This window comes from Pseudophryne corroboree, chromosome 6 (assembly GCF_028390025.1).
Source record: "Pseudophryne corroboree isolate aPseCor3 chromosome 6, aPseCor3.hap2, whole genome shotgun sequence".
NCBI lineage: Eukaryota > Metazoa > Chordata > Amphibia > Anura > Myobatrachidae > Pseudophryne > Pseudophryne corroboree.
Genome location: NC_086449.1, coordinates 464,761,026 through 464,787,375, shown reverse-complemented (window position 1 = coordinate 464,787,375; position 26,350 = coordinate 464,761,026). Strand labels below are relative to the sequence as shown.

Sequence of the window (26,350 nt, the reverse complement as noted above, 5' to 3'; positions counted from 1 at the left end):
ATTTAGTAGCAGTTCTGCTAATCTTTCATTCGCTATTCTGCTAAGCTAAGATACACTCCCAGAGGGCGGCGGCCTAGCGTGTGCAATGCTGCTAAAAGCAGCTAGCGAGTGATCAACTCGGAATGAGGGCCATGGCCAATAGTACAAAGGATCTTGTAAGTTAAACTTAGTTACTGTAGACAAACTGTATACACATGAGTTAAAAGCAAAAACAAAAACGAGATAAACTAACTTTATATTTTATTGTTTGTAACAGTAACAGAATGCTATCCCTTATTTAAAAGTACAGAACACCCCACATTTTTTTTTAAAATAGTGTCTAATTAAGAAAGTGTGCTGGAACTTTAAAGTATAGAAGTGGGGTAGGCACTGCATTTTCCCTTCTATATGTATATAAGGGAGATGCACTTTCCACTTTATACTACCAATAGAAATGTAAACTAGTTAATTTCTTCATTTACTGCCATGTGTCAAAACAATGTTCATGAGGTTTATTTAAAATTTGAATAACAAACTGTATAGTGTATTCATCATAATGATTAGCTACCCTTTTATTAAAATGGTTACACAATCACTTCATTAGAGAATAGAAGCATAGAATAGAATATGATGAACATACTGAACTCAGCAGGGAAAGTAATCTAGTTTTGGAAAGTGGCTGCAATAGGTTTACTAATAACCAGATCATTAACTGTAGACATCTGATGTGATTTCTCCTCTTGAAGAAACGGAGCCATATCAGGAATCTGGGAAAAATAGTTCTTGGCAAGAGTATGCCTGTGCTTGATCTTCCGAATAAAAACAATGCCATAAGCCTGAATAGGAAAAGATAAAAATAAACAAGTGTTTTGAAGCATGTATACAGTAAATTTTCCAAGCTACAGGAGACAATGTAAGTAGGCACCCCCTCATTTGAAAATATTATTTTGCTTAAAATGCAACTAATCACAAATGAGTGTATTAAAACTCAATGCAATATTGAGAATGATAAATGGGCATTATATATTGTCTTGAATCATGGCACCTCACAGTCAGCTTTGTACTGACTGTGAGGTGCCATGATTATCTGTAGAATGGATATAGGTGGTCATTCCGAGTTGTTCGCTCATTGCCATTTTTCGCAACACAGCGATTAGGTGGAAAATGCGCATGCGCATGGTACGCAGCGCGCATGCGTGTAGTAATTTAACACAAAACTTTGGAGATTTGCACAAGCTCGAGCAACGTTTTTTCAACGCTCGAGTGATCGTAGTGTGATTGACAGGAAGTGGGTGTTTCTGGGCGGCAACTTGGCGTTTTCAGGGAGTGTGCTAAAAAACGCAGGCGTGCCAGGTAAAAACGCAGGAGTGGTTGTCCAAACACAGGGCGTGTTTGTGACGTCAAACCAGGAACTAAACGGACTGAGGTGATCGCAATCTAGGAGTAGGTCTGGAGCTACTCAGAAACTGCAAGGAATAATTCAGTAGCAATTCTGCTAATCTTTCGTTCGCAATTCTGCTAAGCTAAGATACACTCCCAGACGGCGGCGGCCTAGCGTTTGCAATGCTGCTAAAAGCAGCTAGCGAGCGAACAACTCGGAATGACCACCATAGGGCCTAATTCAAGGTTGATCGCAAAAGCAAAATCTTCCTCTAATGGGCAAAACCATGTGCACTGTAGGTGGGGCAGATATAACATGTGCAAAGAGTGTTAGATTTGGGCAGGGTGTGTTCAAACTGAAAACTAAATTGTGGTGTAAAAATAAAGCAGCCAGTATTTACCCTGCACAGAAACAATATAATCCACCCAACTCTAACTCTCTGCACATGTTATATCTGCCCCCCCCCCCCCCCCTCTGCAGTGCACACGGTTTTGCCTAATTGCTAACTTTTTTGGTTTACTAACAACTCTGAATAACCCCGCATTATCCATGCAGATGTTGCAAATCACCTTTTAACAGATTTCTTCCAGGTATACAGCATAAATATACATTTTTTATTTTTTATTTTTTGGAATTGTTGAAAAGTGGAGATTTTCTAATACATCTACATAGTGTCTGTCACTTCATACTACCAAAGCACACTTATTCTGTGAGGACGCAAATGCCTTGCAGCTTTTATTGTTGTTGTTCATTGGCTAGATCATTACAACACATTAGCTGATTTTGCAATGCCATCTGTTGGCAGTAATATATATAGTCTGCATGTGAATGCAAAACACATATCACCCATGTGGTTTATAAAAGATTAACTAAAAATTAGATGATTATTTTTGATGAAATTTAAATTAGTATAGCTAATAAGGTGACAGAAGAACAATTGAATTATGTTTTTGATCCCTCACAATGAAACATTACTGTAGCAAAAGTGATATTTTAAAACTTTATATGAGCATACAATCAGGGCCATCTTAACTTATAGGCACACTGGGCAGCTGCCCAGGGCTCCACGATTCCAGGGCCTTCGGGCAGCGGCAGGCTGGGCCGTGGGGAATGTTCTCCCGAGATGGTGCATCCGAAGCTTTTTGAGAGGCAGGTAGAGAATGCTGTCCAGCCACTCTGATTGTATGTAATGCACAGTCAGAGTGACCGCAAAGCATCATTCTCCACCTGCCTCTCAGCAGGCAGTCAAACAGTGAATGACTGTCAGCATGTTGATTGGTGGATGGCTGGAGCTAACAGCCACTCACTGCATGGAAGCATATGGAGAGAGACGGTGCAGGACCGCAGGAGGGATAAGTTATGATTTTTTTTTTCTATTTATTCCTTTGAATGGGTGGGTGGGGGCCCCAGTGCATTGCCCTGCCCAGAGCCTACAATGCAGTGAAGACAGCCCTGCGTACAATAATAGCTTAATAATAAGACAAAGTTCTGACAACAATTAAATAAAAACAATGTTTAGAAAATACAACAGAAACAATGAAAACCAAAGATGGCCAAAAATCGGGATGCGGTCAAGATCCCGCACTCTCGATACCGGGATCCCGACCGGCACAATCCCGATATTTTCTCCCTCTGTGGGTGTCCACGACACCCATAGAGGGAGAATAAATGAGTGCGTTGCGCTCGCCCCCCTGTCGGGATTGTGCCGGTCGGGATCCCGGTGTTGGTATTCCGACCGCCGGGATCTCGTACTGATCCCCAATAATCATTACCTGTTCAGCATTAGCAAGTTTTAAATGGGCAGCTGCCTCATCTTTTGTCAAGAGAATACAATTCCATGGAGACCACTCATAGTATTTGTTCCACCTCACCATGACCAGGTCATAGAGGTCATCAGAGGCACTGAGTGCAGACTGAGCAGCCCAGACATTGTCCACAAGGTACTGAAGATCTTCTTGCTATAATAAAAGATTTAAATTCAGTTGTATGAGTAAAAAAGTGTAGCCCATATAACCCATGTGAATGTTATTGATCCTAGAGCACAGAAGGTCCTGGAACTAGAGATAGAGAACATTTCCATGGGCCCCATCTACCTACTTACACAAATTAGACAATTGGATTGGATGGGACACAATGATTAATGCAGGTTTAATATATTTAAGTTGCCTATGATAAATGTGATTAGTGTGTTGGGTACTAAAGCAGATTTTGTTGTAATTTGGGTATAACTGTAGTATAGAGACCCAAGTGAAACTTTATTTTGTGGCCCAGAAACTTCTTGGTACTTCACTGTGTATGCTAAAAGAATGCATTTTAGTAGTCAAACTCTAGGAAACTGGCATGATGTAGAATAGGATGTGATGTATATTTGTTTTCAACTCTTCGGGATTAATGAAAATCAGCACAATGGCCATAAAGCACCTCTGGAATAGGTGGGTGAAGACACTTCATGGCCAGTAACATTCATAATTTCCCCTTTCACCTCACAGAGGATTGCTGGAGAATTAGACATGAAGGCGGTATTCAATTAGCTCCGATAATTTCGGAGCTACTGAATTCACCCCCCAGCATATTCAATTGTGGGACGTTTTCACCGAAGCTTTTTTTTTTTAAGCGAAAAGGCACTGGTGAAAAATGCCTCAAGATCAGCGAAAAAGGCCCATGTTTTCGCTGGCACAGGTGCAGTGGCGGAACTAGCAAGCGGTGGGCCCAGGTGTGACAAAATGCTTTGGGCCCCCTCCCCATCCCATCCAAGTCCACCCCCTCACCCCTTAAGAGGATCTGGTGAGGGGGACCTGCTCAAGGCCAGAGAAATGGATACCTAGCAACAGTGCCGTAACTAGACATTTTAGCACTGTGTGCAAGAAACGGCATCGGAGCCCCACCCCTGCATGCAAAACAGGGGCAGCGCGCGCCATAGGCGCGCGCAAAAATACATAGTGGCGTGGCTTCGCGGGGAAGGGGTGTGGCCACAAAATAATACCAATTCCTAAAACGGTGCACAGTAGTCTCCATTCTTCAAATTACGCCGCACAGTAGCACCACTACACCAGGTAGAGACCCTTTTACACCTTACAGCGAACAGATTCCTCTTTTTACACATTACGGCAGACAGCGTCCCCTTTTTACACATTACGGCAGACAGCATCCCCCTTTTTATACATTACGGCAGACAGCGTCCCCTTTTTACACATAACGGCAGACAGCGTGCCCTTGTTACACATAGCGGCAGACAGCGTGCACTTTTTACACATTACGGCAGACAGCGTACACTTTTTACACATAACGGCAGACAGCGTGCCCTTGTTAAACATAGCGGCAGACAGCGTACACTTTTTACACATAACGGCAGACAGCGTCCCCCTTTTTACACATTACGGCAGACAGCGTCCCCTTTTTACACATTACGGCAGACAGCGTACACTTTTTACACATAACGGCAGACAACGTACACTTTTTACACATAGCGGCAGACAGCGTGCCCTTGTTACACATTACGGCAGACAGCGTGCCCTTGTTACACATTACGTTGTTACACATTACGGCAGACAGCGTGCCCTTGTTACACATTACGGCAGACAGCGTGCCCTTGTTACACATTACGGCAGGCAGATTCCCCCTTTTTACACATTGCGGCAGGCAGTCCCCCGTTTTTACACATTGCGGCAGGCAGATTCCCCATTTTTACACATTACAGCAGGCAGATTCTCCCTTTTTACACATAGCGGCAGGCAGATTCCCCATTTTTACACATTGCGGCAGGCAGATTCCCCATTTTTACACATTGCGGCAGGCAGTCCCCCCTTTTTACACATTGCGGCAGGCAGTCCCCCATTTTTACACATAGCGGCAGGCAGTCCACCCTTTTTACACATTGCGGTAGGCAGTCCCCCATTTTTACACATAGCGGCAGGCAGTCCCAACAAATAAAGAAAGAAAGAGACAGAAAGAAAGAAAGAAAGAAAGAAAGAAAGAAAGAAAGAAAGAAAGAAAGAAAGAAAGAAAGAAAGAAAGAAAGAAAGAGAAAGAAAGTAGAATCATACTTACCCTCTCCGCTGGCTCAGGCTCCTCGTGCAGCTTGACGATTCCCGGGCAGTAGACGAGGTGGAGGAGGGAGCCGCAGCAGCGCTGTGTTATTGGTGGAGGCGCTGCTGCTGCTGCTCCCCTGCTTCACTATAGGCTGTTCTTGGAAGACAGCCTATAGTGAAGCAGAGGGGCAGCAGCAGCAGCGCCTCCACCAGTAACAAAGCGCTGCTGCGGCTCCCTCCTTCACCTCCGTCCTCCTCCTTCCCCCGTCCGTGCCGCTGCTCTTCTCCTCTGTGGGTGGCTGTGCGCTGCGGGCAGCTGTTGCCCGCAGCGCACAGCGGCATGTAATGAGTCAGTTTGACTCATTACATGCTTGGGCCCCTGGACAGAGGCGGGACCCAGTGCAACGCACTGCTTGCCCTTGCCGGTAGTTCCGCCTCTGCACAGGTGCGAAAACACATGGATTCACCAATCCACATGTTTTTTGCTCCTGCCAAATTTTTTGCCTAGGCGAAAAAACAACCCCGCTATTGAATAGGGCAAATTCCCATTCGCCCTTTTAAATAGCGAAAAGTGAAGTTTGTTCGCCTAGGTGAAAAAACGTCCCTAATTGAATACCCACCCTCAGTGGTAATATGCACAGTCAAACATTACAGTGATGCATCAAATTGAATAGAAATCCCTCCTTTGCATTTCCAAATGTTTCCATATAACATTACTAATACTGTTTGCCTTTCTCCTGGTCATATTACTTACAATATTACCCAGTTTGAGCATGTGCTGCATTCACAAATTATGTGTTACATCAGCAGGATTGCATATCCATGAACACTGCAATATAACTGAATGTTCTAAGTTTTGGAACTTTTAAACATCTATGTACTGTAAATGGTCACAAGACTTTCTGCGTTTTTCTTGACGTCAATATATTGGTCCTTAGGAAGTGAAATAACAATGTTGTAATAGTGCATTGTTGTATAATTGATTTCCAAGTGTAAAAACTATAAAGTGCCATGTGTAAAGTTAATACTTAATGACAATTGTAATGTTTAACTATGACTTAGCGAAACAGAATGTGAAAGTTTAACAATAACTAAAGAAAAATGTATAATTAAAAGAGTCAGCGAATGAGAAAATGATGGATAAAATTAATTGTAAATATATATTTAAATATATTAAAATGTACCTTTAAAATTTGTTTTTTTTTACAATACTACTGTTAACACTATTGTTATTTATAGTTTAATATAAAATTGTGAAATTAAATATGGAAATGCAACCAAACCTGCAAGACCAAAATCTACTGTACCCTTTGTTCATTATTGTGGAAGAAAGAATTACCATTACCTGGAGAAAGAACGCAATTTTGGCATCATCATCATAATCAAATTCAGACTTTTTCAGCTGTTTCACTAATATTCTATATTTGGAAAATTCTTCTCTTAATCGGGCTTCATTGTCTAACTTAGAACATTTCCGGCACCTGCCAACAGTACGTGCATTGGCAGACAGAGAAAATTCTGTTGATGGTAGATAGCTTTCACAACAGGGACAGAAATATATATTTTTGCGAAAGACTGCAGAGTCCTGAGGAACCTGATAAAAGACAATTGCAATAATTTGCCTATGCTACAGATACAAAACAAATGTCATACTTTTAGTAGGTTGTTGAAATGTATGCACTCATTGGGGGATATTCAATTGTTTGAAAAGTCTGTTTTTTCCTATCTAATAGACAGTAAAAATAAAAACCAGACACCAAACCGACTTTTCAAACATTTGAATTCCCCCCACTGTGTGAATGATGATATGATGTATAACATTAGGGAAAATGGACACAGAATATAGTTTTATGTAAACGAGATTACAACTATACAGCATTCCAGAATATGCACCACAGATTTGGTTGTATTTATCTTTTAACACAGCAACATTCTACACAGGGACGGTTCTAGGGCTTTTTGCGCCCGGGAGGGCAATAGGGGCGAGGCTTCATACAGGGGGCGTGGTCAGTTACGCCCCCTGTACAGTAGTAGCGCTGCTGAAATGATGTGCGGTGCGCGATGACGTCATCGCGCACCACACAGCAAAGGGCAGCGGGGGGCACAGCAGCAGCGGATCTTGCCATGGTGCGGCGCCCTCCGGGAAGGCGGCGCCCCGAGCAAAAGTCCTGCTTGCCCGTGGCAAGATCCGCTACTGATTCTACATCATTCTATAGTACAGCAACATTCTACATCAGCTTGGCATTTGGCTAACTAAAATATACTGTTTCCGGATTAATGGTGCTGGAATACGATATTACATATTTCCAGCCTTTTATGCTGACTATACAGCAGATTTAAAAGAATCCTCATCTGCTACAGACTGCAGTCGGATTGGTACTTTGTGACATGTATACTTTTGCTGTATGGACATTCCGGATTTCAGATTGTCTAATAGATGGCTATAGTTTTATGACATTGTATCAATTTGTATAAATTTTTACTTTATCTACCTATACTCTAGATCAGGCCTGGCCAACCTGTGGCTCTCCAGCTGTTGTAAAACTAAAAGTCCCATCATGCTTTGCCACAGTTTTGCTGTCAGTGAATGAAAAAACTGTGGCAGGGTATGCTGGTTTGTGTAGTTTCATAACATCTGGAGAGCCACAGGTTGGCCAGGCCTGCTCTAGATTTATATGTCCTTCTGCCATATTTTAATGATAACCGTGTTTTTTTAAAAGAATAATAAGAATTTACTCACCGGTAATTCTATTTCTCGTAGTCCGTAGTGGATGCTGGGAACTCCGTAAGGACCATGGGGAATAGCGGGCTCCGAAGGAGGCTGGGCACTCTAGAAAGATCTTAGACTACCTGGTGTGCACTGGCTCCTCCCACTATGACCCTCCTCCAAGCCTCAGTTAGGTACTGTGCCCGGACGAGCGTACACAATAAGGAAGGATTTTGAATCCCGGGTAAGACTCATACCAGCCACACCAATCACACCGTACAACTCGTGATATGAAACACAGTTAACAGTATGAAACAATAGAGCCTCTCAACAGATGGCTCAACAATAACCCGATTTAGTTAACAATAACTATGTACAAGTAATGCAGATAAACCGCACTTGGGATGGGCGCCCAGCATCCACTACGGACTACGAGAAATAGAATTACCGGTGAGTAAATTCTTATTTTCTCTAACGTCCTAGTGGATGCTGGGAACTCCGTAAGGACCATGGGGATTATACCAAAGCTCCCAAACGGGCGGGAGAGTGCGGATGACTCTGCAGCACCGAATGAGAGAACTCCAGGTCCTCCTCAGCCAGGGTATCAAATTTGTAGAATTTTGCAAACGTGTTTGCCCCTGACCAAGTAGCTGCTCGGCAAAGTTGTAAAGCCGAGACCCCTCGGGCAGCCGCCCAAGATGAGCCCACTTTCCTTGTGGAATGGGCATTGACAGATTTTGGCTGTGGCAGGCCTGCCACAGTATGTGCAAGCTGAATTGTACTACAAATCCAACGAGCAATAGTCTGCTTAGAAGCAGGAGCACCCAGCTTGTTAGGTGCATATAGGATAAACAGCGAGTCAGATTTTCTGACTCTAGCCGTTCTGGAAACATATATTTTCAGTGCCCTGACAACGTTTAGCAACTTGGAGTCCTCCAAGTCCCTAGTAGCCGCAGGCACCACAATAGGCTGGTTCAGGTGAAACGCTGACACCACCTTTGGGAGAAACTGGGGACGAGTCCTCAATTCTGCCCTATCCATATGGAAAATCAAATAAGGGCTTTTACAAGACAAAGCCGCCAATTCTGATACTCGCCTGGCAGAAGCCAAGGCCGATAACATAACCACCTTCCACGTGAGATATTTCAGATCCACGGTTTTTAGTGGTTTAAACCAATGTGATTTTAAGAAACTCAACACCACGTTGAGATCCCAAGGTGCCACAGGAGGCACAAACGGGGGCTGACTATGCAGCACTCCTTTTATAAATGTCTGAACTTCAGGTACTGAAGCTAGTTCTTTTTGAAAGAAAATCGACAGAGCCGAGATCTGTACCTTAATGGAACCCAATTTAAGGCCCATAGTCACTCCTGCTTGCAGGAAATGCAGAAATCGACCTAGTTGAAATTCCTCTGTTGGGGCCCTTTCGGCCTCACACCATGCAACATATTTTCGCCATATGCGGTGATAATGAGTTGCTGTAACCTCTTTCCTGGCTTTAGTAAGCGTAGGAATGACTTCCTCCGGAATGCCCTTTTCCTTCAGGATCCGGCGTTCAACCGCCATGCCGTCAAACGCAGCCGCGGTAAGTCTTGGAATAGACAGGGCCCCTGCTGCCGCAGGTCCTGTCTGAGTGGCAGAGGCCATGGGTCCTCTGATATAAATTCTTGAAGTTCTGGGTACCAAGCTCTTCTTGGCCATCCACAAGTATCGTTCTTACTCCTCGCCTTCTTATTATTCTCAGTACCTTTGGTATGAGAGGCAGAGGGGAGAACACATAAACCGACTGGTACACCCACGGTGTTACCAGATCGTCCATAGCTATCGCCTGAGGGTCCCTTGACCTGGTGCAATATCTTTTATAGCTTTTTGTTGAGGCGGGACGCCATCATGTCCACCTGTGGCCTTTCCCAATGGTGTACAATCCTATTGGAAGACTTCTGGAGGAAGTCCCCATTCTCCCGGGTGGAGGTCGTGTCTGTTGAGAAGATCTGCTTCCCAGTTGTCCACTCCGGGAATGAACACTGCTGACAGTGCTAACACATGATTTTCCGCCTATCGGAGAATCCTTGTGGCTTCTGCCATCGCCATCCTGCTTCTTGTGCCGCCCTGTTGGTTTACATGGGCGACTGCCGTGATGTTGTCTGATTGGATCAGTACCGGCTGGTTTTGAAGCAGAGGCCTTGCTGGCCTCAGGGCATTGTAAATGGCCCTCAGATCCAGAATATTTATGTGTAGGGAAATAACCTGACTTGACCAAAGTCCCTGGAAGTTTCTTCCCTGTGTGACTGCCCCCCAGCCTCAAAGGCTGGAATCCATGGTTACTAGGACCTAGTCCTGTATGCCGAACCTGCGGCCCTCTTGAAGATGGGCACTCTGCAGCCACCACAGTAGAGATACCCTGGTCCTTGGAGACAGGGTTATCAGCCTATGCATCGGAAGATGCGATCCGGACCACTTGTCCAACAGGTCCCTCTGAAAAGTTCTTGTATGGAACCTGCCTAATGGGATTGCTTCGTAGGAAGCTACCATTTTTCCCAGGACTCGCGTGCAATGATGCACCGCTACCTATTTTGGTTTCAGGAGGTCTCTGACTAGAGATGACAACTCCTTGGCTTTCTCCTCCGGGAGAAACACTATTTCTGGTTTATGTCCAGAACCATCCCCAGGAACAGTAGACGTGTCATAGGAACCAGCTGTGACTTTGGACTGTTTAGAATCCAACTATGCTGTTGTAGCACTTTCCAAAATAGTGCTACCCCGACTACCAACTGCTCCTTGGACCTCGCCCTTATAACGAGATTGTCCAAGTACGGGATAATTACAACTCCCTTTTTTCGAAGGAGTATCATCATTTCGGCCATTACCTTGATAAAACACCCTCGGTGCCATGTACAGTCTAAACGGCAGTGTCTGGACTTGGTAATGGTAATCCTGTACCACAAATCTGAGGTACTCCTGGCGAGGATGGTAAATGGGGACATGCAGGTAAGCATCCTTGATGTCCCGGGATACCATGTAATCCCCCTCGTCCAGGCTTGCAATAACCGCCCTGAGCGATTCCATCTTGAACTTGAATTTTTTTATGTTCAAGGATTTTAAATATAAAATGGGTCACACCGAACCATGCGGTTTCGGTACCCCAACCCGTGTGGAATAGTAACCCCGTCCTTGTTGAAGTAGGGGCACCTTGAGTATTACCTGCTGGGAATACCGCTTATTAATTGCCTCTAGCACAGCCTCCCTGCCTGAGGGAGTTGTCAGCAAGGCATATTTTAGGAAACGGCTGGGGGGAGACATCTCAAATTCCAGCTTGTACCCCTGAAATACTACTTGAAAGAAACAGGGATCCACCTGTGAGCGAGCCCACTAATTGCTGAAATTTTTGAGACGGCCCCCCACCGTACCTGGCTACACCTGTGGAGCACCCGCGTCATGGTGTGTACTCACAGGAGGCGGGGGAAGAATCTTGATTCTGGGAACAGGCTGACTGGTGCAGCTTTTTCCCTCTACCCTTGTCTCTGTACAGAAAGGAAGCGCCATTTGACCCGCTTGCTTTTCTGAAGCCGAAAGGACTGTACCTTTGTCTGTGAGAAAACCTGAGGTAAAATTATTTCTTCCCAGCAGTTGCTGTGGATACGAGGTCCCAGAGACCATCCCCTTATAATTCCTCACCCTTATAAGGCTCTCTATGCGCTTTTTAAGTCAGCATCACCTGTCCAGTGACAGGTCTGACAGAATGGACATTACATTTATTTTTGATGCCAGCCGGCAAAATATCCCTCTGTGCATCCCCCATATATAAGACGACGTCTTTAATATGTTTTTATGTTTGCCAACTAGTATCCCTGTTTGACAGGGTCACCGACCACGCTGCAGCAGCACTATCTGCAGGTCTCAGTCTAGTACCTGAGTGTGTAAATACAGACTTCAGGATAGCCTCCTGTTTTTTATCAACAGGTACCTATTAAAGTGGCCGTATCCTAAGACGGCAGTGCCACCTTTTTTGACAAACGTGTGAGCGCCTTATCCACCCTAGGGGATATCTCCCAGCGTAACTTATCCTCCTGGCGGGAAAGGGTACGCCATCAGTAACTTTTTATAAATTACCAGTTTCTTAACGGGGGAACCCACGCTTTTCACACACTTCATTTATTCATCTGATGGGGGAACAAAACACTGCCTGTTTTTTCTCCCCAAACCTAAAACCCATTTATAGAGGTGCTTGGGTTAAAGTCAGAAATGTATAACACATTTTTTATTGCCGGGATCAAGTCACGGATGTTCCTAGTGGATTGTGTATATGTCTCCACCTTGTCGACACTGGAGTCAGACTCCGTGTCGACATCTGTGTCTGCCATCTGAGAGAGCGGGCGTTTTTGAGCCCCTGATGGCCTTTGAGACGCCTGGGCAGGCGCGGGCTGCGAAGCCGGCTGTCCCACAGCTGTTACGTCATCCACCCTTTTATGTAAGGAGTTGACACTGTCGGTTAATACCTTTTACCTATCTATCCACTCTGGTGTCGGCCCCACAGGGGGCGACATCACATATATCGGCCTCTGTTTCGTCACCATATAAGCCTCCTCATTCAACATGTCGACACAGCCATACCGACACACCGCAGACACACAGGGAATGCTCTAAACGAGGACAGGACCCACAAAAGCCCTTTGGGGGGACAGAGTGAGAGTATGCCAGCACACACCAGAGCGCTATATAATGCAGGGACTAACTGAGTTATGTCCTCTATAGCTGCTGTTTTTATATATAATGTATACTGCGCCTAAATTTAGTGCCCCCCCTCTCTTTATTAACCCTTTGTAGACTGCAGGGGATAGCTAGGGAGCTTCCTTCCAGCGGAGCTGTGAGGGAAAATGGCGCCAGTGTGCTGAGGAGATAGGCTCCGCCCCTTTTTCGCGGCCTATTCTCCCGTTTTTTATGGAATTCTGGCAGGGGTATTTACCTCATATATAGCCCCTGGGGCCATATATTGAGGTATTTTAGCCAGCCAAGGTGTTTTTATTGCTGCCTCAGGGCGCCCCCCCCAGCGCCCTGCACCCTCAGTGACCGAAGTGTGAAGTGTGTGAGAGGAGCAATGGCGCACAACTGCAGTGCTGTGCGCTACCTTGGTGAAGACAGAGTCTTCATGCCGCCGATTTTCCGGACCATCTTCTTGCTTCTGGCTCTGTAAGGGGGACGGCGGCGCGGCTCCGGGACCGAACATCAAGGCTGGGCCTGCGGTCGATCCCTCTGGAGCTAATGGTGTCCAGTAGCCTAAGAAGCCCAATCCGGCTGCAAGCAGGCGAGTTCGCTTCTTCTCCCCTTAGTCCCTCGCTGCAGTGAGCCTGTTGCCAGCAGGTCTCACTGAAAACAAAAAAAAAATCTAAGACTATTACTTTCTAAGAGCTCAGGAGAGCCCCTAGTGTGCATCCAACCTCGGCCGGGCACGAAATCTAACTGAGGCTTGGAGGAGGGTCATAGTGGGAGGAGCCAGTGCACACCAGGTAGTCTAAGATCTTTCTAGAGTGCCCAGCCTCCTTCGGAGCCCGCTATTCCCCATGGTCCTTACGGAGTTCCCAGCATCCACTAGGACGTTAGAGAAATTATTATTCAGTGTATTATTAAATGATTACATAATACCGGACTCATCACAAGATCAATCTCAGTTGCGTACACATTAGCGGACTAAATACAAATATGGAGAACATCGAAGCTAAGGGTTGGTCTATGGCTGGACAGACTGGCCACAGCAGTAGCCACTGAGATACCATGTATTTGCATGTACGATCACACAGCCGTCAGAAGATCCACACCCCAAAAACGTCATGACACGCCTGCGTTTCTCAACCACTCCCCACAAACTTCCCGTTACCATCCCAAACGGCCGCTTCCTGTCAGTCACTCTGCGACAAAGTTCTCAGTGCAAGCGGGATCATAGCGGGACCATCGCGCATGTCATCTCTATCACGGCACATGCAGTTTGCCGATAACTGCTCCATTGCATACTAACATGAATTAGGCACTCTGTACAGATGTGTCCTGCTACAGCTTCGCTGCCATGTGCATAAACATTGCTGCAGGCTCCCATAAAAATCAATGGGAAGCGGGCACCCATTGAAGTCTATGCATGTTGGGAGCATACGATATGCAGCGACCTGTGCGCAGCAAAATGGCCACAGTGTAAGGGGACACATTGGGTTGGATATGCATGCCGGCGGGGGGGTTTGGGGTGAGCGCAACAAGCCCCTTGTGCCTCATTTTCCATTCCCACTCTATGTGTGTTGTGGGAGTAGTGCCTGCTACTCGGCATGCCAACTGTTGGGATTCTCCGGGTTGCGGGACGTAGGGGGAGGTTTTGTGAGACCGCCGGTCACAAAACTACATCCCGACACATCTGTATATACAATTTGAAATGACTGATACAGTTTAGTATTTCTGTAATCAAACTTAATACATGTATGTCTGTTAACACATACTGTATGCTACTCACTTTTTGATGTGTTTACATTCAGACCTAAGTAGGCTACAGTAAAGTGTCAACTTATATTTTCTGCGTTACATTATGTATTTAACTATACATGAAAATACAATTAAAAGTTCCATTTAATAACTGATAAAGTATGGTACAGTTATTACCTTGAGCAATCTGGAAACTTCAGGGTTAAAAGTGGGGATCTTTATGTATTGTAGGAAAAGAGTTGATATTCTTTTTCGTAGACCGTCTAGGTTGCAGTTTTTTACCCCGCGCATTAAAAGGTCAGCTTCTCTGTCAATCAGTTCTACAATCTCCTCGGTTAATTTGCAATCATGTTCCTGAAAATGAGTTTTTAAATGACAACATGCCACAAAGTCATATAAATGTAAAGAATAAAGGAATAAACAATTCTGATAGCCCGATCTCCATTGCTGATTTATATACAGAAGATTTCTTCTCTTTCTGTTGGCAGGGGTGTTTTGCCTGTTAGAGACAAGCGAGCCACATCCTTGCTAACAGAGAGAGTACAAGTCTTCTGGGAATATTGGGGGTCATTCCGAGTTTATCGCTAGCTGCAATTGTTCCCAGCGCAGCGATCAGGCAAAAAAATGGCAGTTCTGCGCATGCGTATGCGGCGCAATGCGTACACGTGACGTACGGGCACAACGAATGATGTAGTTTTACACAGGGTCTAGCGATGCATTTCAGTCGCACTGCTTGCCGCAGAGTGATTGACATGAAGTGGGCATTTCTGGGTGGCAACTGACCATTTTCAGGGAGTGTGTGGAAAAACGCAGGCGTGGCTGGGCGGGTTTGTGACATCAAATCCGGAACTGAATAGTCTGAAGTGATCGCAAGCGCTGAGTAGGTTTTGAGCTACTCTGAAACGACACAAAAAATTTTTGTAGCCGCTCCGCGATACAACCGTTCGCACTTCTGCTAAGCTAAAATACACGGCATAGCTAAAAACTGCTAGCGAGCGATCAACTCGGAATGACCCCCATTATTGTATGTATTTGTCCTAGGACTAGTGCCAGCCAATACTGCAAACGTCATACAAAAAGGGCCTGATTCTGAGTAGCACTCAGTGTCTTTTGCTGGTCGCGCATCTTTGAAGTTATTTAACCATGTTAAAACTATATTAGGTTTTTCTCTCTGCAAACTAACATGTCCTTTTATTGATAATATCTAATCTGGTTACACCAGTTCTCCCAGTAGTTTGTCTCATGGGTATAACATTTCATTTACATACTTTCCCCCAGGACAGAAAACATAACCATAGTATGTCTGTGTATTTGTAAAGTACAGCACAGCACATGTAATACAAAAGGAATTGATTCATTCTGTAGACAGCATGACAAACTTGAGAGTATTGCCAAGGGCGTATCTAGAGATGAGGAGGCCCGTGTGCAGGTTCTGTCTGGGCCCCCTTGTCTCTAGCTGGCAGCGCTGTAGCTCTGGGCACTAGGGTCCCTAGGGCACCCTAGCGCTGTCCCAGAACCTAAAGTGCACAGCAGCCATTTTCCCAATGATTTTCCTACTGTGCATGCACAAAACAATGGGAAGATGGCACTGCAACATTTTTCCAGTGATTTCTGCAGCGTTGCTGCTGTGCCGCAGGATTCCGGAGGGTATTAACAATAATGGGTGCAGGGTGCGCTGTGTTGGCCCCCCTTGACCCCAGGGGCCCTTGTGCACCGCACACACTGCACCCATTATAAATATGCCAGTGAGTGCTGGTAAATATCAGAAACTAGGTGTAAGAGCACTGAAAGCACTACTCCATTATGGCTTATTTGGGGAAATATGTACTGACTGAAAGGCCAAGAATGAAATAATGATAGTGATCAATAAACTGATGAAAGAGCAGTGGGACGGGCACTGGAATGGACTGGCATTGTATCTCTTCCCACCAAAAATGTGCTATTTGGCCCAGCAATGTGAGTTTGGACCCTGGTATCATCTCTTTCAATTAAATACATATTTTATTGTTGTTTTGTCAAAACAAAGACAATAAAAAAAGAGAGAAACTAAATGGACTTGTAGACATATTTTTACCATCTCACCTTCTGTTTCTTTTTATTAATATGACAACGTTATGTTTAGTCTCATATATGGTTCACATTATAGCCCAGATTTATCAAGCCGTGAAGAGTGATAAATTGCATGGTAATAAAGTACCAACCAACCAGCACTTAACTGCCATGTTAAAGGCTGGGTTTGAAAAATGACAGTTATGAGCTGACTGGTTGGTACTTTATCACTGTGATATTTATCACTCTCCAAGGATTGATAAATCTGGGCCTAATTGTGAGAGTTCACGGATGATTGCCTTTGTCACAAGTCACACCAGTATGTGTGCTTAGTTTATTATTAAATTGATGTTCCCCAAACTGCAATGTGATGCCACAAAACCGGTCGCATTAAAAGTGCAGAGTGAGAGTCTGCCTTTGCAGGTTTAAGCTGGTAGAAAATGAAATTGTTGCTGTAGAGTGGAAATAGCTACGCAATTCGTATACAGTCTCACCGTGCCAAAGGTGCTTTTTTTTTTTTTTACATTTTATACTAAATATATATATATATACATACAAATGATCATTTCTATATACATTTTTCATTGCTCATCCATCAATCTACCCACACGCTGCTCCCACTTCGGCCCAGTGTCTAAGTCTAATTTCGTAAATTTTAATAAAACCTGGAAAGAGTGTAGATTAATAATAAAAAGAAATGGTATATTGTCAATGTTATAAAGCAAATTTACATGTAACTAGCATGATAAATATATATTACCTTGACAGTATGTTTAAGTGTCAAAAGTGCATCAAGCCTCTCATCATTAGTAAAGGACTTGGTATTAATACTGGTGTAGATGTCACGCAGCTCCCTGGCGCGAATAGTAAATTGAGTATCCATTTCAGTCGTTTTTCCATCAAACGCTTTCCATTTTTTGGGTTCACAGCACTTTATGTAAGAAACAAAATCACAGGTGAAAAATAAAAGAAACAAAATCAAAATGAATATAAAACTAATGTAACTATAATTCACTATACAGAATAACATTAAGCAGAACTGATTTGTTGTGTTGTGCTAGAAGCAGATAACAATGACTGCAATCAACTCATCTGTCTGCTTGACCCTAATTTGCTAAGAAACAGCACACCCATCCTGGTCACATTATGTACTAACACAAGCATGTACAGCTGGAGGCCCAAACACTGTATCTCTCTGTTACTGTGGAAGATATAATCTAGCAGAGTCTACAATGAAACATCAGGACATGCCAGGTAAGGTCAGACTAAAGCTACCTAGATTGTCACTCGAGCCCAGCAGCTGAATTAAAAATGACAATAGTTTCTGGCACAAAACTTATTTCAGCTACTGAAAAAAACACATCTCACATTGGGGGTCATTCCGAGTTGTTCGCTCGCTAGCTGCTTTTAGCAGCATTGCTCACGCTAGGCCGCCGCCCTCTGGGAGTGTATCTTAGCATAGCAGAATAGCGAACGAAAGAATAGCAGAATTGCTACTAAATAATTATTTGCAGTTTCTGAGTAGCTCCGGACCTACCCACAGATTGCAATCAGCTCAGTCCGTTTAGTTCCTGGTTTGAAGTCACAAACACGCCCTGCGTTCGGCCAGCCACTCCCCCCCGTTTCCCCAGCCACTCCCGCGTTTTTTCCTAACACGCCTGCCTTTTTTTGCAAACGCCGGGAAAACGCTGAGTTGCCACCCAGAAACGCCCCTTTCCTGTCAATCACACACCGATCAGCAGTGCGACTGAAAAGCGCCGCTGAAGCCACAGCAAAACTGCTAAGTTTTGTGTTAAATAACTAAGCGCATGCGCCCTGCGTGCCTTGCACATGCGCACTTAGCAACAAATCGCAGCATAGCGAAAATCGGCAACGAGCGAACAACTCGGAATGACCCCCATTGTCTTTCCAGTTGCTTTGATAATGTAGCTTAATATAAATCATTATTTAAGTGTGTTTTAAAAAGGAAAACCGGTGTATAGTATAATCCGCCATACTATACATAACTGAGGGGCAGATGTATTAACCCGGTGAAGGCATAAGGAAGTGATAAACCAGTGATATGTGCAAGGTGATAAAGGCACCAGCCAATCAGATCCTAACTGTTAATTTACATATTGGAACTGATTGGCTGGTGCGTTTATCACCTTGCACATATCACTGTTTATCACTTCATTATGCCTTCTACAGGTTAATACATCTTGCGCTGAATTACAACATGTCACCTAAGGACATCTATGTATTAAATTGTTCCAAATATACACACAGTTATATAAAACCGATATACTTAACTGTATTAACCAATTTCTACAGCTTATGATCTACAAAGATGATTTACACTTTTGCTTTGCATCATAACTAAAAGGAACTAAAGTGCGAAGTTCAATAGAGCTGATCTGGATAAATCTGGTTTCCTGCTACGTTTGATGCCAAACTGTTCTCTGCCTTTTGCTTTGCACAGCAGATAATAACACAATATACTGTACACTACAAGTACATTGTAAACAATGTTCGTGGTATAAAGTCACCTCTGAGATATATATATATATATATATATATATATATATATAGTATATATACACACAACTGTTATTATAAACAACATCTCAATGCATTTCGGCTGTTTTCAATGTTGTATGTGTGTATGCTCACACACACACATATATATATATATATATATATATATATATATTATTGTCATCAGTAAATGTAGACACAGTAAGTGCTATGCCAAATGCTGATTCCTGTGCTGCACAAATAATAACCTGCAGCCCCATTTATAACTAACCTTTAATCCCGTTTTCTACCAATGTACATATTCCCTAAACCTAGTACTCTTATACACATTATTATGACCACCAGCTAACAGCAACCGCTGTGTGCAGCACAAACAGTAGCTGCCACTTTAGTCACACATCTGGTAGCTCCTAGGTTCATTTTGACGAAGAGCTGCTCCACTTTAGCATGTCAGTCGACTCTCATGCACCTTTGCAGCCGACGTTCATCTCTCAGATCTATGACACATGGTGCTTCGCAGACAGCAGTTTCCATGTCAGTTATTCACAATGGAGCCATTAGTCCAGTCACGGTACACCTTCACCACAGCAGCAGGCGAACAGTTCACAAACTTCACTGTTTCAGAAATACTGCCACCCTCGAAACAAAAGCCAATAATCATCCCTTTTTGCAAATCTGATAAATCGTCCCTTTTACCCATGACAGCAACAAGTGAGATGTGTGCAGATGGCCTATCACATACCTTACGTACCCACCAAGCCAGAGCATGACACATGACGTACTTCATGGGCTACGCAGTAGGAGGTGGTCATATCAATATATCTTCCATCTAACATGCTGGACACTGTGTGGAACAAATAACTCCACTGTTGGTCTCTCATAGGGCCTAATTCAGAATCTATGGGGGTAATTCAGAGCTGATCGCAGCAGCAAATTTGTTAGACGTTGGGCAAACGCATGTGTACTGTAGGGGGGGCAGATATAACATGTGCAGAGAGAGTTAGATTTGGGTGGGGTGTGATCAAACTGAAATCTAAATTGCAGTGTAAAAATAAAGCAGCCAGTATTTAGCCTGCACAGAAACAAAATAACCCACCCAAACCTAATTCTCTCTGCACATGTTATATCTGCCCCCCCTGCAGTGCACATGGTTTTGCCTAACTGCTAACAAATTTGCTGCTGCGATCAATTCTGAATTACCCCCACAGATTATGTTCCACAGGACACCGCTGAGAGGTGAATGTTGGCTACGAAGAGGCGTGAGGACCGAACGACATGCTACAGTGGAGCAGCTCATCATCAAAATTAACCTGGGGGCTACCAGATGTGTGTCTAAAATGACAGTTGAGCCTGTCTAGCTGCTGTCTGTGCTACACATATTTTCATGAAAAAAAAAATCCACAGGAAAAATAAACAGAAAACAGGATTTTAATACCTACCGGTAAATCCTTTTCTCTTAGTCCGTAGAGGATGCTGAGGACTCCAAAAGGACCATGGGGTATAGACGGGATCCGCAGGAGACATGGGCACTTTAAGACTTTAAATGGGTGTGAACTGGCTCCTCCCTCTATGTCCCTCCTCCAGACCTCAGTTATAGGAACTGTGCCCAGGGAGACAGACATTTCGAGGAAAGGATTTTTGTTAACTAAGGGTGAGACACATACCAGCTCACACCACAACACACCGTACAACATGGCATTTAACTAACCAGTTAACAGCATGAACCAAAAAATCAGCAACAAGCTGATTGAATATAAGAACAATATGTGTGAGTGGTAACCTGTTAAAAGAAAAAAATGAGTAGTGCAATACCTGAAAGGAAAAAAAGGGGTTAGATTAATGTTTACAGCCCTTTTAGAATGTGCTGCGGATTCCAATTATATTCCTGAGGTTCCAAATGTGCCGTTTAAATGAAGCTGAATATAGGTGAAGTCGGTACCTAACTTTCCCTATACTACCAACCTTGATGAGGTGGTGCAGTCCGTCTGCTTCTGTGCTCCTACGGCTGGTTCCCCCGCTCCGTCTTGCTGCTCTCTCCGGCCGCCCGACTCGTGCGCTGTGCAGCGCTTAATGACTGATTGCTGTCCCGGTCTGTGTGGCGGCTTGTGAAGAGAAAGTCCAGCAGCGTGCTGGTGAAGAGACAAAGCAGTTTTTTGTTTTGAAGTGGAGTCCGTGAATGTTAGCGCTTCCTCCGACGCGTTTCAGGCTGCAAGCCCTTAATCATGGATGGCGCAGGTTTAGCCGTCTTGATTTTTTATAGGAAAACATTCCCTTTTTTTTGTGAAAAAACTTTATTAGTAAAAGACATTCCCAGGTCTAATTGCCAGGAAATACCAAGTAAAAAGGCGGCATGCACATGGCAAAAAAAAAATTGTTTAAAACCTATAGGTATTGCACTCTATATGTGTATGTGAAAGCAAGTAAACATATCAAAATGTTCTGTGATTTAATTATTAAAATTATATGTGTGTGTTTGTTTTTATTATTTATTTCAAGAAAACATTTAGTTCGATGTCCACATTTAGACCAAAAGGTTGGAGGGTTTGTAAGGCAAAGATCCATTCTGTTTCTTTTTTCTTCAGTAAATCTGAGAAATTTCCTCCTCTCCAATGCTGTTGTATTTTTTGAATTCCTATGAATTTTAGACCATTCGGATTCTTGCCATGATGGTCCAAGAAATGTTTCGACACACTGTGTGTTGTTAGTCCTTTTTTTATATTATATATGTGCTCCATTACTCGTATTTTTAATTTTCTTTTTGTCTGACCAATATATTGTTTGTGACAGGGACACTCCAGTAAGTAGATTACCCCCTCTGTGTTACAGGTGACAGTGTCTTTGATATTATAGACCCTCTTTGAAATTTGTGACATGAAATCATTAATTGGTGTGTTTGAAAGGATACCTGCATTTTTACAAGCATTACAATTCAGACAAACATGATGTCCCTTGTTCTTACTTCGTATTCCTTTTGGTTCCTCCTGTGGTAGAAAGCTTCTTGTGAGCTCCTGTTTTAAATTTTTTGCTCGCTTGTATATGATCTTGGGTTTCTCAGGGATCAATTCTTTTAACTGTGTCTAAACGAAGAATGTGCCAATGTTTCTGAAGAATGGACTCAAAATGGCTATGCTGACTGTTATATTGAGTGATAAATGCCATTTGGAAATTTGATGTTTCTTGTTTTTGTTTATATTGAATTAATTCACTCCTATCCGTGTTTGAAAGTTTTTCTATTTCCTGGTTTAAAGCTGTTTCTTTGTAACCTTTTTCGAGAAATTGTATTTTGAGCTGGTTTGTTTGTGTTATGAAATTATGTTGCTGAGAACAATTTCTTTTAATCCTTCTGAATTGACTTCCGGGTATGTTTTTTGTCCAGTTCACGTGATGGTTACTGCTAGTTGGTAGCATACTGTTACTACTAACAGTTTTAGTGTGCGTCCTTGTGTGCAGCATATTTTCTGAAATATATATCTCCAAATCAAGGTAGATGACCATTTCTCTACTGCTCATAGTAGTGAAATCTAGATTTTGTGTGTTATTTTTCATATATTCCAAGAATTTATTTAATTCAGTTTCCGGTCCGTTGTCTCTTCACCAGCACGCTGCTGGACTTTCTCTTCACAAGCCGCCACACAGACCGGGACAGCGATCAGTCATTAAGCGCTGCACAGCGCACGAATCGGGCGGCCGGAGAGAGCAGGAAGACGGAGCGGGGGAACCAGCCGTAGGAGCACAGAAGCAGACGGACTGCACCACCTCATCAAGGTTGGTAGTATAGGGAAAGTTAGGTACCGACTTCACCTATATTCAGCTTCATTTAAACGGCACATTTGGAACCTCAGGAATATAATTGGAATCCGCAGCACATTCTAAAAGGGCTGTAAACATTAATCTAACCCCTTTTTTTCCTTTCAGGTATTGCACTACTCATTTTTTCTTTTAACAGGTTACCACTCACACATATTGTTCTTATATTCAAGCGCTTTGTTTTACAATAATTTACTAATAATTTTTTATACAAAGCTGCTAAAGCACTCAAATCCCAGTCACAGCGCGGTTATTTTATTTATTTAACAAGCTGATTGAACCAAACACAACCCTTGTGTAACAAAAGCAATAACTAATAACAAGTACTGCAGATAGAGTCCGTACTGGGACGGGCGCCCAGCATCCTCTACGGACTAAGAGAAAAGGATTTACCGGTAGGTATTAAAATCCTATTTTCTCATACGTCCTAGAGGATGCTGGGGACTCCAAAAGGAGCTCCAGACCGGACGGGAGAGTGCGGATGACTCCGCGGCACCGATTGAGCAAACATGAGGTCCTCATCAGCCAGGGTATCAAACTTGTAGAATTTTGCAAAAGTGTTTGAACCCGACCAAGTAGCTGCTCGGCAAAGTTGTAATGCCGAGACACCCCGGGCAGCCACCCAATACGAGCCCCCCTTCCTAGTGGAATGGGCTTTCACCGATTTCGGTAACGGCAAACCAGTCGTAGAATGAGCATGCTGAATCGTATTACAAATCCAGCGTGCAATAGTCTGCTTAGAAGCAGGAGCCCCAATCTTGTTGGAAGCATACAGGACAAACAGCGCCTCAGTTTTCCTGATACAAGCCGTTCTGGCTACATAAATTTTCAAAGCTCTGACCACATCGAGAGACTTTGAATCACCCAAGGCTTCAGAAGCCACAGGAACTACAATAGGTTGGTTCATGTGAAACAAAGAAAACACCTTTGGTAGGAATTGTTGACAAGTCCTCAATTCCGCTCTATCTACATGGAAAACCAAATAGGGGCTTTTGTGAGACAAAACCGCCAATTCCGACACCCGCCTCGCGGACGCCAAGGCCAATAGCATGACCACTTTCCAAGTGAGAAATTTCAAATAAACCTTTTGCAAAGGTTCAAACCAATGTGATGTAAGGAACTGTAATACCACGTTAAGGTCCCACGGTGCCACTGGGGGCACAAATGGAGGTTGGATGTGCAGCACGCCCTTCACGAAAGTCTGTACTTCTTGAAGCGAGGCCAATTCCCTTTGAAAGAAAATTGATAAGCCGAAATCTGCACTTTAATAGATCCCAACTTTAGGCCCGCCTCCACACCAGCTTGCAAAAAATGGAGAAACCGACCCAGCTGAAATTCTTCCGTAGGAGCCTTCTTGGATTCGCACCAAGACACATATTTGACACATATTTTCTAGCAGCAAGGAAGGAGGACCCTCGTCCTTTTTTGAATTTATTAGACCGAAAGGACTGCATCTGATAGTGAGGCGTTTTCTTTTGCTGTGGAGGGACAAACGGCAGAAAAGAAGACTTACCCGCGGTAGCTGTAGAAACCAGGTCCGCGAGGCCCTCACCAAACAAAACTCCACCTTTATAGGGCAGAGCTTCTTAGATATGACCCAGCGTCAAAAGCACGCTATCCCTATCCAGGGTGTCTATGTCAGATGACAAGTTATCCAGGGGACGGTAGCGCCACCTTCTTGGACAATCGCACTAGAGCTTTGTCCACTGTGGGAATTGACTCCCACCCTAACCTATCCTCAGAGGGAAATGGGTATGCCATAGAAAGTCTCCTGGGAATCAGCCACTTTTTATCAGGAGCTTCCCAAGCCTTTTCAAAAAGAGCGTTAAGTTCATGAGAGGGAGGAAATGTTACCTCAGGTTTCTTTCCTTTAAACATACAGACCATTGTCTCAGGGACAGCGGAGTCCTCAGTGATATGTAACACGTCCTTTATCGCCACAATCATGTACTGAATGCTCTTAGCCAGTTTGGGATTCAACTTGGCATCATTATAGTCGAGACTGGAGTCCGAATCCGTGTCGGTATCTGTATCTGCTATCTGGGTAAACGGTCGTTTCTGTGACCCTGAAGTCTGAGTTTGTGACAAAACATCTCCCATGGATTGTCTCCACGGTTGGTTCTGAGACTCAGATTTGTCTAATCTCTTATGCAACAAAGCCGCACTTGCATTTAAAACATTCCACATATCTACCCATCAGCAGTCAGCTGTGCCGACGGAGTCACTCCCACATTATGTTCTGCCCCCGCACCAGCCTCCTCCTGGGAAGAGCATCCAGCCTCAGACATGTCGACACACGCGTACCGACACCCACTATCACACTATGCTATAAGGGACAGACCCACAGTAAGGCCCTACAGAGAGAAAGAAAGGGAGTTTGCCAGCTCACACCCAGCGCCTCACCCGGTCTGAAGGAATATACAAAAACCCCAGACCTAGCAGCGCTTTTATATGCAAATAAATACAATGCCAAATATGCTGTGCCCCCCCCCCCTGCTTTTGCACCGTTACTTGAGACAGAAGTGAAGGGCCAGGACCAGCGTCTCTGCAGCTTGCTGTGAAGAGAAAATGGCGCTGATTAGAGCTGGAGGACGAAACCCCGCCCCCTACATGACGCGCTTGTGTCCCGCTTTTATTTATACTGGCGGGGGTCTGTATACAGTGCCTATGCACTGTATACTGTTGTGCCAGACCCCAAACGAGGTTTAATTGCTGCCAGGGCGCCCCCTCTGCACCCTGCACCCATATAGTGCTGTTAGTGTGTGGGAGCAATGGTGCGCAGCACGACCGCTGCGCGGTACCTCCGAAGATCAGAAGTCTTCTGCCGCCTCTGAAGTCTTCTTGCATCTGATACTCACCCGGCTTCTCTTTTCAGGCTCTGTGAGGGGGACGACGGCGCGGCTCCAGGAACGAGCAGCTAGGTGCACCAAGTGATCGGACCCTCTGGAGCTAATGGTGTCCAGTAGCCTAAGAAGCAGAGCCTTTGAACTCACAGGAGTAGGTCTGCTTCTCTCCCCTCAGTCCCATGAAGCAGGGAGCCTGTTGCCAGCAGTGCTGCCTGAAAATAAAAAACCTAACAAAAGTCTTTTCTAGAGAAACTCTGTAGAGCTCCCCTAGTGTGTGTCCAGTCTCTCTGGGCACAGAATCTAACTGAGGTCTGGAGGAGGGGCATAGAGGGAGGAGCCAGTTCACACCCATTAAAGTCTTAAAGTGCCCATGTCTTCTGCGGATCCCGTCTATACCCCATGGTCCTTTTGGAGTCCCCAGCATCCTCTAGGACGAAGGAAAAACACATTATCCCCCACAGGAAAAAAATGCACACATTGTCCCAAGCCAGAAAAAAAAACACAAACATTGTCCCTCACAGGAAAAACACACACATTTGCTCCCACAGGAAAAAAATAAAACACACATTCATTGCAC

The 26,350-nt window shown here is 44.2% G+C and overlaps 1 protein-coding gene across 3 annotated transcripts in view; it reads right to left on the bottom strand.

The window, feature by feature from the left end:
- Positions 1–223: 223 nt before the first annotated feature.
- The window catches only part of IQUB (IQ motif and ubiquitin domain containing), a 112,588-nt gene continuing 86,461 nt past the window's right edge, over positions 224–26,350 (bottom strand). For all 3 annotated transcript variants that reach the window (XM_063927177.1, XM_063927179.1, XM_063927178.1), the window contains 5 exons: positions 17,364–17,534; positions 14,732–14,908; positions 6,734–6,982; positions 3,133–3,318; positions 224–815 (listed from right to left, as the gene is read on the bottom strand). In XM_063927177.1, the coding sequence (XP_063783247.1) occupies positions 642–815; positions 3,133–3,318; positions 6,734–6,982; positions 14,732–14,908; positions 17,364–17,534 (957 nt within the window). In that variant the 3' untranslated portion in view covers positions 224–641. The remainder of the gene's footprint in view (positions 816–3,132; positions 3,319–6,733; positions 6,983–14,731; positions 14,909–17,363; positions 17,535–26,350) is intronic.